The 14,359-nt window shown below is 43.8% G+C and overlaps 1 protein-coding gene across 4 annotated transcripts in view; it reads left to right on the forward strand.

Annotated features, from left to right (window-relative positions):
* The first annotated feature begins 11,528 nt into the window (after nt 1-11,528).
* NRP1 (neuropilin 1) overlaps nt 11,529-14,359 on the forward strand; it is a 112,326-nt gene continuing 109,495 nt past the window's right edge. For all 4 annotated transcript variants that reach the window (XM_057376518.1, XM_057376519.1, XM_057376520.1 and 1 more), the window contains exon 1: nt 11,529-11,743. In XM_057376518.1, coding sequence (XP_057232501.1) covers nt 11,677-11,743 — 67 coding nt within the window. In that variant the 5' untranslated portion in view covers nt 11,529-11,676. The remainder of the gene's footprint in view (nt 11,744-14,359) is intronic.

A 14,359-nucleotide genomic window follows, 5' to 3' on the forward strand; every position in this document is an offset into this window, starting at 1 on the left:
AGATCGTAGTAAGTATGGCTTTTTAAATTAAATTGTTTTAAAATTGTGTTTCTAGCCTGATAGAAATAATATTGTAATTTATTAAATCAATAGAATTATGTTTCCTACCAAAGCAAGGCAGAAGTTCCAGGGAGGACTGACAGTGGATATCCATATCAGGTGAAATCARAGAGGGTGAGTATGCAATCTTGAGCATTCAGCCCTTGATGTCGGCATTCTCTTTCGTAGTGGTTTGGAGTATTCCCCTTGCATCTCTCCAACACAAAGCTTGGGTTCATCCTGAGGTTAGCTTCCACCAAGGAGCAGCATGGACGAGACCATACTGTGTTTAGCTGTCTCCATCTGTCACCATCCTCCAACATTAACCCAGAAGACCTCGTACTCTCACATGCAACCCAAAATATTCACACAACACTCCAGGGCATGTGTATACTCTCCACATCACAGTTATTAAAATCCCACTCTTGAGGCTGCAAGGCRGTATCCTCATTAGCAGCCTGGCCTGTGGACCCAGGCCTGACGACAAGTGCTGTTAACACCATGTCAGCAGATGTCTGAGGAGCACTGTGGAGCCAGCCTGGGCCTCACRGAGACAGCAACCCTCCTTTCAGCGTGCAAAAGCAGAGCCCAGGAGGGGARAGCCAGCCAGATGCCCCTAAGGAATCATCAGGGTATTGCACCATCCACAGGCCATACTGGTAGCACCACACAAATTCAAAAAACAGTAGTTTCCCTGAGATTATCCAAACAGCAATGCCTAAAAGGCGTTCCTTGTTGTGTCCTTACCTAGTTTCTTGACACCTATTCACACTTCAGTGTTCAACTCATTCRCTGCTGGCCCAGGTGAGCTTAGAAGGATGTAAGTAGGCCTCACASAAAGCAGAGGGAATATCTGTGGGTCACCAAGTGAATGGGCACAAGATGGACACTGCGCTGGACAGGCTTGAGGCCTGGAGGAGGAAGCCAGGAGCTATGGTGTGAGAAGGGTCATTTACCACTGCTTTCAGGGCTTTCCCGGAGCTCACCATCACACAGATGAGCTTCTACAGAGAGGTGGAAACTTATACAGGCCCCTCTTACAGAAAACGTGAGATCCATTCCTGCACATGGTGAACAGCAATGTGGGGCAGGGCCCCTCTGTCCCTCTCAAAGACACCCTCCTCCCTCCAGGGGGACCTCAAACAGGACCCACCCTCCTCGCCAAAAAGCAAAGTCTCACACTGTGGAATGCTGAAACACTTCCTAGACCTCTCAGCCAGAGCAGCTGAAAGCGCTGTGCACCCTGGTTTGGCTACAGAGAAATCAGAGCTATCAGCTAGTATGTGAATAATAGGAATTTGAGAGGGGGAGGGATGCTRCATCCTTTTCATGTCCTCATGCTCAAAACCCTCCTAGAAGCTCTTCCTGGAGGATCTGCAGGGTCTGATCCTGAGGTATCAGCAAAGCAACTGCTCTCCACAATGGGAGCTGAGCAACAAGTGGTAGTACGCAGGCTCACCCTTCACTTTACTTGCTTCCTGTCCACACCAAAAACATGTTCCTCAAAAAAGTAGATCTTCATGTTGGTGAACTCTCACACTGATCATTTTTCATTTACTGGAYAGCACCATTTTTTGCAAAGATTAGTAATTGCCTGTGCAGCTACTAAAACTGTCTATACTAATTGAGCAAATGAGTCAGGGATAATGCTCTGGCCTGACAGCAACAAACCCAGTTTCATCTGTGCAGGGRAACTTTGTCCAGAAGAGAGAGATTTGTTCCTGACCCATGTTGACTCCCTTAGGTGCTGCCTGCACACACTGGCACTCAGGGAATAAAACCACACTGAAATAATGATGACAATTATCAGCAGTGCTCAGGTCCACACCACACTCTCATCAGCATATCGGTTTAACTATGGCCTGCTTAATTCACCGAATCTGAAGCCATTTCAAGTTTATATAAGTAGGGATTGAAGTGGCTGCAAGTTACAGAACACTATATCCTTGATTTACCCTTTAGACAAAGAAACTTTTCTTTGGACTGAAAAATAGGTTAACAACTAAACAAACTTATCCTAATCTGTTTCAATACATATGAAGTCGACTTCAATGAAGACAATTTCCCATGGGGCATAAGCAAGCAGCAGATTCTCAGAAGCACTGACTTAGTTCAGAGAGCATTCTTCAGGTAAATCTTCTGATTAGTTGCCAAGGAATTATTTCTTTCCAATGTTTGCAATATCTTACCCTTCAGTGAGAGCCAACTGTGGCTGGCAGTGCTCTCATTCTGAGGCAATGGGTTGATAGGTTAATGTCTCAGCTAAAGACCCAGAGTGTGCTTCTCTTGGCAGCACAGCAGCCTGGGTCAGAATGCAGCCACAGACCATAATAATGAGCTTCACTGCCCAACACTCCCATTCACCAAGGCAGACATTACTCTCAAATATCCCAAACCTCTCTAAATACCTGTTGCTGTCTTTCTGCTGGGTTTCAGCATCTGTATGCAGACCTCTCACTGTGTCTAGGGATACTAAGCTTTTAAGCTACATTTYTATTTTTTAAAGCAGCCAATGTATAAAATCTGCTCATTTCATCTGCAAAAGTGTGGGCCTTTGGAAAAATGAGCACCGCCTTGTCTCTGGTCTTCTTTAGCCATAAAAAGGTTACATTTAAAAGTAGAAATCATTTGTTACCACTGTCTAATCATGAACTTAGTATTTTTTTATTCAGGTACCACATTTACATAATTAAGTACCATTTATACACTTTTGTTCTAAATTTTAATTCTCCTGAAACTCTTCAAAATAGTGCRTATACTTCAATAGAGATTTGGAGATATTCTGAATACATGGGTAAATGCAGAATGTATCACATATTTACTGATTGCAACAGGATCATATATGCAAGCCATAAAATTATTGTAAGGCAAAAATCAAATAAAAAAGAAGCCCTTTCAATAAATCCAGTGAGTTCTAGTCTTTCTCAAAAATGTTATTTCAATTAGATTCAGGAAGTGATACTGCACACGTCAAAAAATCAATTTCATTAATTTTCTCATGTTTCATCCAGACATGGTATCACAAAGGTCTGGAAGCCCTTTTCTAATTATGGGTAATTGCATGAAAAAACATTTGAATTTATATTAACATGTGAATTTTCTGCATGAGGGATGCAGAACTCTCCAGCAACGTGCTCAGTGTTTTACTAAGTAGCTGAGAAAATATCAACTCCTGTTCTATGTTGTATGGCAGCTCAGGTTACTCACTCTTTTATAAGGTTGTTCAGTATCTTGCAGGATTAATTTGAAKTGGGGTTCTTGGCCATTGGTCACAGCATGTTATTTTCTGCCTAGCTGAAATCATCTTCATTCCAGTCAATAAAACCCAAGCACCTTTTGGATTCACTACATGCAATTGCCAAGCTGTTAAAGTGGGCTTTGACCTTTTTCTAGTCTATATGTGGTACCTGGTTTTTGTCTGTTTATTACTCATTAAGATCTTTGTGATGGAAGAATTTGCCCCAAAGGAGGAGAAAATAATTGAAGTTTTATGATATGCTATGGCATGATGAACAAACCATGAAGGAAATCTCAAAAACAATGTAACATATAAATGTCAGGGAGTTTGCATTCAAACACAAATCTCACCAGAATAAATCAAGGACTGTTACTAATCAGAGTCTGAAATACTCTTAAAGAATAAAGGTGTGTGTAAGACTTTAACTACAGGGATGAAAGATAAAGAAGACAGATAAATGCTGCAATGATGACAAAGAATCTTCAGCACAGTAAAGCCAACAGAGCAGTTGAGAACAAAAAAAGCAATGTYTCTGGATAGATTTAGAATAACATTGAATTTAATTTTTTTTTCACAGCAAACAAGATGTTCTCTGGCAAATGATATGAATCCTTTGTCAAGGCTGTCCAGATGGCCTTTGCGAATAAAATACTGCACACAGCAGTGACATACTTGTTGGACAGATAACTTACAGATTTGGAAACAGCCTGTTGGAGAGCTTCTTCATTAAACTAATAATGTTTCTGGTGATTTGGTTACAAGAAGCCAAAGGCCTGGTGACAATTTCACAAAAAAGAAAGTTTTAGCTGCTATGACAACCTGAACAACTGTGCCTCTCCTCACGACAACCTGTCTGAATTATATAAAGTCGTGAACCCACAATGAAAAGTAGATTCCAGAAAGGTCTGTAAGAAATGTTAAACTATACCTGGGAGATGACAAAAAATCTAATAAAATTATTCTGTTACCCTTTTCATGAAATAAGATTGAAAAGATTGTGAGGCGTGTTGAAAACTGCTTTGGTTATTGCTTAGTTGCTCCTTTTACAAAGTTTTTTTCCCTGGCAAAGTAGGTAAAGCTCAGAGCAGGAGTTCTTCACTCAACTTTATTGGCAACCAAGTGGTCCCAACAAAGTTAAAAATAAAGTAGGAAAGTCAGGATAGAGAAAAAAGACAAAAAAAATTCACAAAAAATTGAGGAAAAAGAAGACAAACACAACAAATTTTCAATAAATGTGAGGTCTTTTAAAATATAATTTCCTATTCCTTGTTCAGGCTGTCTTTTAATTTCTTTTTTTGGTTCTATACCAGGGAGTTTGCCAATTCAATTTTCTAGCACTCCCACTGGGTTTCTCTGACATCTCTCTACTGCCCCCTACAAATTCAGTTTTAAAAAAATTTCCACATTTATTGCATACTAAAAATGTCTTTCTGTTTTGTGTCTTCCTGATAAAGTAACAAAACAAAATACTACTCTGTGGTGAGGGTTTTTTTCAAAGAAATTTTATGAAACATGACATTTCAGAGCAATATTCATACAAACACAGCAATGAGGAGAAAATTCTAAAAGAAACCAACATTCTGTAAATGAACCCAGTAGATCAGACCAGTATATTTCTTGCTTTCCACTTTCAAGCACTGATATGAACCAAATTTACTCATGTGGAATGTAAGAGCTCCTTCCAGGTCTCAGTCCAAATTTTTGCACTGCAAGACCAATAGCAGCAGACATRTAAACTAATTATATTTTATTTCTTTGAATAATACTTCTACAATTGTATGTAATCACCTGAAAAAAGATCTGTGTGCTTGGGGTTGCTTCCRTCTCCTCCAATGAGGCTAACTGACTGGAGGTAATCCACTGCCTAAGAGTTAATCCCTTTGAATACGATTCCCTGAATTTCTAGTTAAGCCACTATCGTCTACAAATGGGTTCTCCACTGCATGTATAACATCAAAGTATGCCAATGTAAATGTGCGCTAGTTAATAAATAACCCAAACAAGCATTTAGCTGAAAAGCCATTTAACATCAGCCGTAATAAGTGACAAAGAAAATTACGATAGAGARCATCTCTTGAAGAAGATGAGAAAGGGCAGAGAAAGGGAATCTGATCTGTAATGAATGCAGTTCTACTGCTTGTTTACAGTGATTGCTGCATTRTAGCTAAAGGGGGTGCATGACAACCATGCAGTGTTGCTGTGACAGCTTCCATTTCCCTAATAACCTTGCACCCTTCCTAGTATTACTCTATCAAGTCTAGCACATATAAAGTAGTGCACATAATTCTCAGTAATATGATATAATCACATGGGCCTTTACGGATGAACAGATTATATGAGCAGGACACTAATTTTCCAGCCAAAACCAGAGCAAGACAAGAAATACAAAGACACATCCAACACTGTTTTTACCTACTTCTTAATGATTATAGACCTTCAGTCTGGCAAAACCTTACTTTGAAAGGAACTGCTATTTTTGTTTTTTACAGCAGTTATCTTAGTGTAAACACAGACACTGATATACCCATTATGCAAGCAAATGGAAACAACTGAAGCTGATAAAAACAAGTTTATAATCTAAGGGTCCATTATCATCATACAGGGCCAGCTTTTCTCCTTTGAAGTCAGTGGGATTTTGTCATTGCCACCAATGGGAATATAGGCAGATACTTAGTCCATATGGTGAATTTGCTATGTATTACTTCCTTAATCACTGAAACAGCTACTTCAGAACCCCTTGAGCTGATCAGGCATTATTATTAAAAACACTACCGTAAATCATATGTTGTATATGCTGTCTACTTCCTATTTCAGATAAAAGCAGATTACTCTGAGAAAATACAAATATTACTGAAGAAAGGAAAAACAAAAGAAAGAAAAAAAATAGGAGTGTGACAATTTGGAAGAACATGGTGACCATGCTTCGATTTTGGCAGCCACAGCAATGCAGGCAATAGAGGAATTAGGCTGTGGAGAGACCTGATGAGCTTGTTGTCAAATTCAAAATGGGAGTAGAATGATATGTGAGATAACTTGCCTTTGACACAAATGAAAACATTGGACTTTTGATGATCAGATAATCAGCTAATGAAGCCTTGGGCTATGCTAATTTTTGGAGTGGAATGTATTTGAACAGGATGATGGACATTGATAAGGCATTTATGACATGGAGCAGTTGTGATTCCAAGGARTTTGGTAAGATATTTGCAAAGTCACTCTGGCCCTAACAATGTAGTCARTGCAGAGAGGATGTAAAACCAAATAAGTCTGATCTCTAACCGAGTATAGGATATGAATGTGYATTGCAACACGTCCATATGTAAATTTAAATAATGTATAAACCAGGTGCCACAGTTTATGAAAAGAAATGTATTTGTAGGGGTTCTTTGGAGAATGGTAAGATGTGTAGTAAAAAAAAGGATCATTTAGATGTATGTGGCTGTGYGTGGAAAAGAGGTGTAATGTAAGAGGACAGGGTAAAAAAGCATTGGGTGTGAGAGACTGAGTAGGAGGATAAAAGATGTAGGAGATAAAAGGGTTGAGAAAGGAGAGATATAGACAAGGTAAAATGTATGTCTGATCCTGAAGATAAAGGTAAATAGCTTTGGTTCAGTACAGTAAGCAACAGGAAGCCAAGCAGTGATTCATATGGCCAAAACAACAGAAGAAGAGATGACACAGAAGCTTAGTTTTGGTGAGATTATTGGGAAAGATAAGTGAAAAAAAGGAAAACATTAGGGAAAAGGATATAAATGAGCACCAGACTGTATATGAAGATATTAGTAGACACCAGTCATAAAGCAAATATATTCTRCACTAAATACTTGTAGGAAGTCTCCATTTTCAGGCTTTTAATATTATGGATGAGTTTAATTTGTTGTGTTTCTTTTTCAAAATAATACCAAATAAAGGTGTCTTCAGCCATTGATTAATCATTTGCCAAACTTAGTTTTTAATTAAATGTGTTATGTGAGTACATAAAGGAGTAAACATCAAAGTTGCTATGTTCTGCTATTGTTAAAATGGGAAAAATTGTTTTTTCCTTTGGAATTCTAAGTTTTATATTACATTATTTAGCCCAAGGCAAATATTTTTTTATGACTGAATTATAAACATCTTGAGAAACAGGTTTAAAACAGAAGTACAGACAAACTTCAAAAAAGCATTATAAACACCAAGTAAAATGATGAAGCAAAGATGGGCCTGGACCCAAACCCCAATGCTAGCCACTCCATTAATTTTTACATACACTGGATTCAGATTCAGTATTTGTAACATTAACTCATCCTTGCCATAAAATCCCATTACTGATGTGAAAATGGAGAGCTGAACAAATCTGTAAGCAGTTGCAGGATCAGGACCTAAAATACCGTGCCTAAAATGTGAGAAGTGGATTATAAAAAGAGACTTCTGAATGTTTCATTTGATGCCAGTTTATATTCAAGATTATTAAAGATTAAACATTTTCRGGTAAATATATGTAAACCAAGGATAGAATGTCTTCACTCATCATTTCAAGGCAATTCATACATAGAAAAAACCTCTGGTTATATCCATAAACTAGAGAGAAAAAGATGGGTGTAAAGATTAGACTAGTGCCATTCATGTTATGACAGGAAAGCACAGTTTTGTAGCAGACTGCCATATTTGCTAGGCCTTGAGACTTTAACAGGAAAAAAAAAATTTAAAGTCCCATTCTGGAGTCAGAAATACCCATAAAGTGCTGAGGAAGGGCAGAAAGCCTCTTCCATGGGCTATGGTAGTCCCAACAGAGGCCATTCTTGTTCAGCTGTCTTTTCAGCCTGTTGCACATCTCTTTCTATGCAAGAAAAACACACTGATATTTGAGACATTAGCATGTTGAAATAAACCTTGGTATATGGATTAGGGTAAGCTCAGGTGATAAAAGCAACCTTCATCATTATCCTACAATTATTGCATTGTAACACCTTCCATAATGTAGTCTGCATTTAAGTGTTTAAATTTTCTTTCAGAGAAAGGAATTCCTTTAAAATACACTACCTACTAATAAATTGTGATTTCATCTGCAAAAGCAACTTTGTTAGTCAGCAAAACAAAGGATGAAACACAATGGTTGGTTGGTTGGTTGSTTGSTTGSTTGSTTGSTTGSTTGGTTGSTTGGTTGGTTGGTTGGTTGATTTGGAACATCTTTACAGCACACAGCTGGAAATTATTATTTCTGCAGATTCCTAAAAACTACCCAACAGACAATGCTAATCCCAAAGCAAGAGAGCCGTCACTGCCATGCACTAAGTGCATCTTTTGATGTACATCTCTCTGGGTATCTGCCACTTAGAGAATTAATCTTGGTTTCTGAAACTGAGGTTTTAAAACAAGTATGTACATATTTCTGCAATCCCTTAGCTAGCAGCCATCAGCAGGTAATTTCTGTTTTCAAAAATAGGTTTATTTTAAAACCTATATTGATGCTCAAACAATCAAACAACGATCAGGACAGAACCCATTTATTTCAAGGACTGTCCAGCAGCATGAGAGTTTTAATAATCAGAAAGCACTGTTAACTCTCCCCTTCCCCCGTGTTCTGGGAACATCTCTAAAAGAAAAAATATAAAGGGGGCTTAATGTGCTACCCATAAAATATACATCCCAATCAATCAAGAAAATGCATAAGTATTGCAAATGATGATCCAGAGACTGCCTAAAGACAGGGAAATGAGACTGAACCCAATAACTCAATCTGACTAGTTCCAGCCTGCCTGGTTTCTAGCCTGCCTGCAAACACAGGCATGGGCAGGAGCAGGAGCAGGGGCACGGGTAGGGGCACAAGCAGAAGCTGACAAAGGAAAGAATGAAGTGTACAGAAAGTATAACAGGATCAAACTGCATTTTAGTGCATGATCTTAGAGAATTGCAATCACAGAAGAGAAGGGGAATGTCTGGAAAAAACTCAGAAAATAGTGGTGAGAGAGTGTGAGAAATGAAACCAGCAGACAGATTTCCTACAGACTTAATCTCCACACTTCAGCTGACCTTAAATTCAGGGCTTCAAAAGGGCAGCAAGGGAGAGTGAGAGYAGAAGTCCCAGACTCAGAGCTAGAGACAAAGGGATAGAGGAGGCTGGATTTGTGTATGGTTTCTGTACACTGATGTAACACTTCTGTAGTTAATCTGTGCGTCTACAGACTTAAAACTATGTTTAAAAACTCTTTCAAACACAGTTATATCTTCAGAGTGGACAGGGTTTTACAGGGGTGGCTACATTTGGAGGAYGACCCTGTCCTCAGCAAATCCCAGCTCTTTTCACACTGCATCCTGCAGAAAGAACCCTTATGGAGTAGGTCTTCTATCAGGCCTTTTTCCTGATGAAGCATTAACAGAGTTTGCCTTGACTGTGCCCCAGTAACAAATTGTTTTCAAACTGCTCTGGGAGATGAGAGTCGCTGACATCCACTGCTGGCTGCAGGTCATTTTCTTAGCACAGACCCATCTTTGGGGACCATTTAACACCGTGTTTCAGCTTTCAGCCTTGGAGTTCYTCCTCTAACCCCTACCCTGGCGACTGGGTTGCCTTCACATAGAGGGAGCGCAGAAAGAAGCAGTCAGGTTCGGCTAGGTGATCACTCCCCAGGTGCAGGGACAGCCTGTAAGGTAGGGCAATAGGGCAAGGAAGAGACAGGGCCCATAGCTGCTGAGCACCAGACCATGCAGCCAAAGCAGCAGGATTCAGAGCCCAAAATGTCCCTGCTTTGTTCCAGCCCTCTGGTGCCAGCGGTAGCGATGGGGAGAATGCACAGGAGGAGACACACAGTCYCCAGCGGGGATTTCATGACGCATAGCCTCCTTCGGGAGCAGAGCCGGCCCTGGGGGACCCCAGCAGCTCCTCAGCCCCTCAAGGGGCTTCATGAGAGATAGACTGAGGGGGGTAAAATGTAACAGCAGCTAAGTGAGACGGGAATGACAGCCAGAGTGGGTGAGRAGAGAGGTGGGAAGAGGGTCGGAAGGGAGGGGATGCAGGGAGACCTCCCCACGAGATGCAGATATGCGAAGAGGACGAGATGAGCCTGACACCTGGGGGTACTCTCACGAGGGGGGAGAGGGGGGATCCTCTCAGCTCACCCCGTATCAGCACAACCAGCCTGCCCTAGGACCACAGCGGACGATGGTGTCCCACTGGGGAACGGCAGGGACTCGGAGGGACACGCGTGGGTCCAGACCCTTGGCTGCACTCTCGCACGAAACAAAAAGAGAGTGTTGGGAGGGGGAAACGGGGCGGAGGGGATGGTCCGGGAAAGGACTGGGCAGGATTCCCGCCGGGCACCGGAGGCGAGCGAGCCGGGAGGTGGGCAGGGATGCGGGTGAGTGTGCGTCTGCGTGTGGGGCCGGGGCGGCGGGGGCGACCGGGCAGGGCGCGACCGGGCAGGGCACGGCAGGACACGGCACGGCAGGGCCGGGCAGGGCTGCGCGGGGCGGAGGGCGCAGGTGGTGCCGCCGCCCGGATCGGCTCTACCTGCCGTGGCGGGGCCGCCGCCTCTCGCCCCGCTCTGCCCCTCGCGTTCCCCCTCGCCAGACCCCGCCTCGGCCGAGTGCCAGAGCTGGGGCTTGCCGTGTTTGTTTGTTCGTTCTTCCGCGCTGCCGATGTCTTGGGGGGCTGAGGAGGAGGAGGAGGAGAAGGAGGAGGGCGGGGAGGGGGAGGGGACTGGGGCTTGGGAGACGGCGGCTCCTCGGCCTCTCTTATTGCCGCTGAGTTGCGCTCCTCTTCCTCAGGCTGCGAGCAGGAGCCGCYCGGGCGCTTCCCACTTCCCCGGCCGGCCGGGAGTGTCTGCGGCGGCAGCGCGCTCGCTCGCCTCCCGCCGGGGCAGGTGAGTGCGGGCACCGGGCACCGCCGGGCACCGCCGCCCCGGGCTCCAGGGCTCCGGCCCCGCGGGAGCCGCGGCCGCGGGAGARCGGGGCAGGCGGGGGGCACGCAGTTTGCCAAACTCGGGCGCCCGGCTGGTCCCCGCTCACGGCCGCTTTCCCTTCTTTATCTCCCCTCCGCAGAGCACCCCCGCCCAGCAGAGCGCTCCTGAGGTGCCGGCAGCCRCCAGGATTTTTGTCTGTCTTGTTTGTGTGTTTGTTGGGTTTTGTTTTTGTTATTTTTTTCCCCTCGTTTTCATTTGGCTTTCTAGTCTCGCTGGGAATGGCAGGGGCAGCGGCGCCTGGAGAAGGAACAAGTGTGGGGAAAGGGAGAGGGAGCCGGAGCTAAATGACAGGATGCGGGCGGCTTGAAGCACAGAGAGAAGCCAGCCTCTTTCTGCCCCCGGGACTGCCCCTGCGGACCGTGCTTTCTGTTCCTCACTCCGGCTGGAGGATTTAAGGAAGAGTTGTGCGTGGAAAGCATTTTTATTTTTTTCYTCCTTTCCCTGCTGTCGGAAGGGAAAATGGATTGGGGACTTCTCCTGCACTGTGCAGCCCTCACCTTCACCCTCGCCAGGGCTCTGCGGAGCGGTGAGTGTCACGGGGGACGTCATGTATCAGCCTGGGCAGCTCCGGGGCCGGGCTCCGGGGCCGGGCTCCGGGGCTGCCGGCGCGGGGGGCGGGCGGTGGGGCCCGGCGGGCTGTGGGACCGGCACCGACAGAAACCCGGCTGGGTGGAACTTTCTGCCAGAGGAGGGATGCGGCGTAGTCCTCGCCTGTGGATCGCCCGCCCTGACATTGCCTTCCGACTTTATTTTCTGCTCTTTCGGATTGTTGTATAAAGCAGGCTGCTCATTCTCACTAGATCAGGGCAGTCAATTATCTTAATAATGTCYCGTCCCATAGGCAATTAAATGTCTCTCCTACGATATCTGAAAGATAATGAGCACTTTATAGGGAAGGCTCTCTTCCCCGCGCGCCTTTTTTGTTTTCCAAAGCATGAAATTTTAGATCATGCCTCCTACTAGCTGTGTGTGTACCTGCGAATAGTCTTCACACKGAGAACTCTCTAGAGTTCCCTTTCCCAAGTCTGCAGTTTACGTGCAACTTGCACTGTGCCAAGCGGGGAGCTCAGCTTCTCTGTGAAGGCTCAAGACTCCCCTCCAAGAGGAGAAATCCCATAACAAACGAGTGATGTAGCTAGCTTACTGTCAGACAGTCCTTGAAATCACAACTAATTAAAAGCAACGTGCTCCTCCTTCTCCGAACAATGCCAGGCACTGTGAATATTTCACTGCATGATGCATTTTTAAAGATGGTCTAATTGTGGGACTGCTTGACGTTTAGCTCTTGCACAGGAAACAGCTCGTGCGAGTCTTCCTTTCCTGACAAATCCTGAGCAATTATTATTAACTAATTATCAAATATTTACTTTTGCCTGACTGGGTTTTCAATCAAAGTAATTAAAAGAAGAGAGCACCCTCCACTTACACTGGTATATTGTTTTAATAAGGGACTGCAAGTGGAGTGTCAAACAGGAGCATTAAAACCGCATGTTTTATGATGGAAGTTAATCTCTTTCCCAATGTGTTGAGGAGGCTGTTTAGTTTAATCAGGACGAGCTTCCTCCTCCAGTGCTGTGGCACAGGAGCAAAGGTGCTAGAGGGGTGCACCAAGCCTGGTGTGGGGATGCTCTGAGAGGTGCACTTTGCTCATCCCCCAGCCCAACTGAGGGGTGTGGGCAGCTGCTCCCACATAAACCCATACTGCCACCGTGTACTTCTGAGAGACAGAAGGGGGCCGCCYCCATGCTCCTGTTGATTGTTTCTCCCTGTTAAAAGAGCGAGTTGCTGGGCAGAAGCCACCACGAGTGGTTAATGTGGTGGTCCTGCTGGAGTCACCRAGGCCATTAACCTCCTCCATAACCTGCCAGACCTACTAATGCCACCTTCACCTCCATGCAGTATTAGTGTCCACTAAATTAATTCATTAACCTTATTTGGAACTAATGGTCCAAAGTCATTAGAAACTGCTCTTCTTAATCAAGTGTGAGAGAGATTGCACAGAGCCAAGGAGTCTAGCAGACCGCATTATCTTATTACACTGTCACTTTCCCAGAAGTCACAGATTAAGGAGCGCTGGTGGTAGTGAGTCCACCTCAACGTCCTCTGAAGTGACTCTGTCAAGTGACTAGAAGCAGCACTGCTTTATTTCAGGCATTTAACAGATGCCAGACTCTGCCATGTTGTTTGCAGGACTGGAGTGGGCTTAATGAGACAAGATCACTTTCCGAGTGTGCTTACACAGTGAGGAAAAGGCAAGATTCCCAGAGAGCCCCAGACAGYGGATTAGCAAGATCACCAGTGACAGCTTTTGAGCTTTGAGCTGCAATGCCTTTTGTTCTGGTCAGAGGAAAACAGCCTGTTTTGCAAAGGCACAGCGGAAATATAATAAGATAGYCTTTCCCAGCAACGTGCTTAGCAGTATCTGGGTCTTGACTATACATCTCAGTACCTATCAACCCCTTCCCTCCTAATTTATGGCAAATAATTTCTATAAAGAGTGTTGCTTTATGCATTTTTGATGTGCGTTTCCTCATTCGTTTCCATTTGACCTGTTTTTCCTACAATAAAATCCTGTATATTTATAAATTCATGCTGAGAGCAAGGATTGCCATTTTGCTTTCACAGGGAATGTAGTAGATAGAGCACTGCAGTCTGTGTATACCATTATTGAGACGTAAGATATAGTGCTGCTTTTTAGGGGGAACATTCTTCCTGTCCATACTTTACTTCATGTTTTATTGCTCAAAATTAATCAACCACTGTGTGGAGAAAGTTTTTTCTCCCTGGAGGTCACCAGAAAGAAATCCATAGTAGCAAAAAAAATGATAACACAARCCTGCACTGGACAGTGAAGTGGGTGACTGTGTAGGTTGGATTTTTTTGTCCCTTCTAGTTTTTCCTTTAAACCTTAAAATGCAACCCTGACAATGCTGACCAAAGGAGCAAGAAGCAGCACACCATGTTTCACAGWCACACTTCGTGATTCTAGAAACTTTTGCAACTATTTTGCCATTAGAAATAGATCTTTGTTGTTGTTCGGGGGAGGAAGGAATGAAGGGAAGAGGAAGGGATGTTGTTCTGCTCCATTACTTTGATGCAGTCTCCAAGCATGAACAAACTTCCTTGAAAGAATAAATAGTGG

Source organism: Malurus melanocephalus, unplaced genomic scaffold (assembly GCF_030028575.1).
Source record: "Malurus melanocephalus ecotype Western Australia unplaced genomic scaffold, MMel_1.1 scaffold_280, whole genome shotgun sequence".
Lineage (NCBI taxonomy): Eukaryota > Metazoa > Chordata > Aves > Passeriformes > Maluridae > Malurus > Malurus melanocephalus.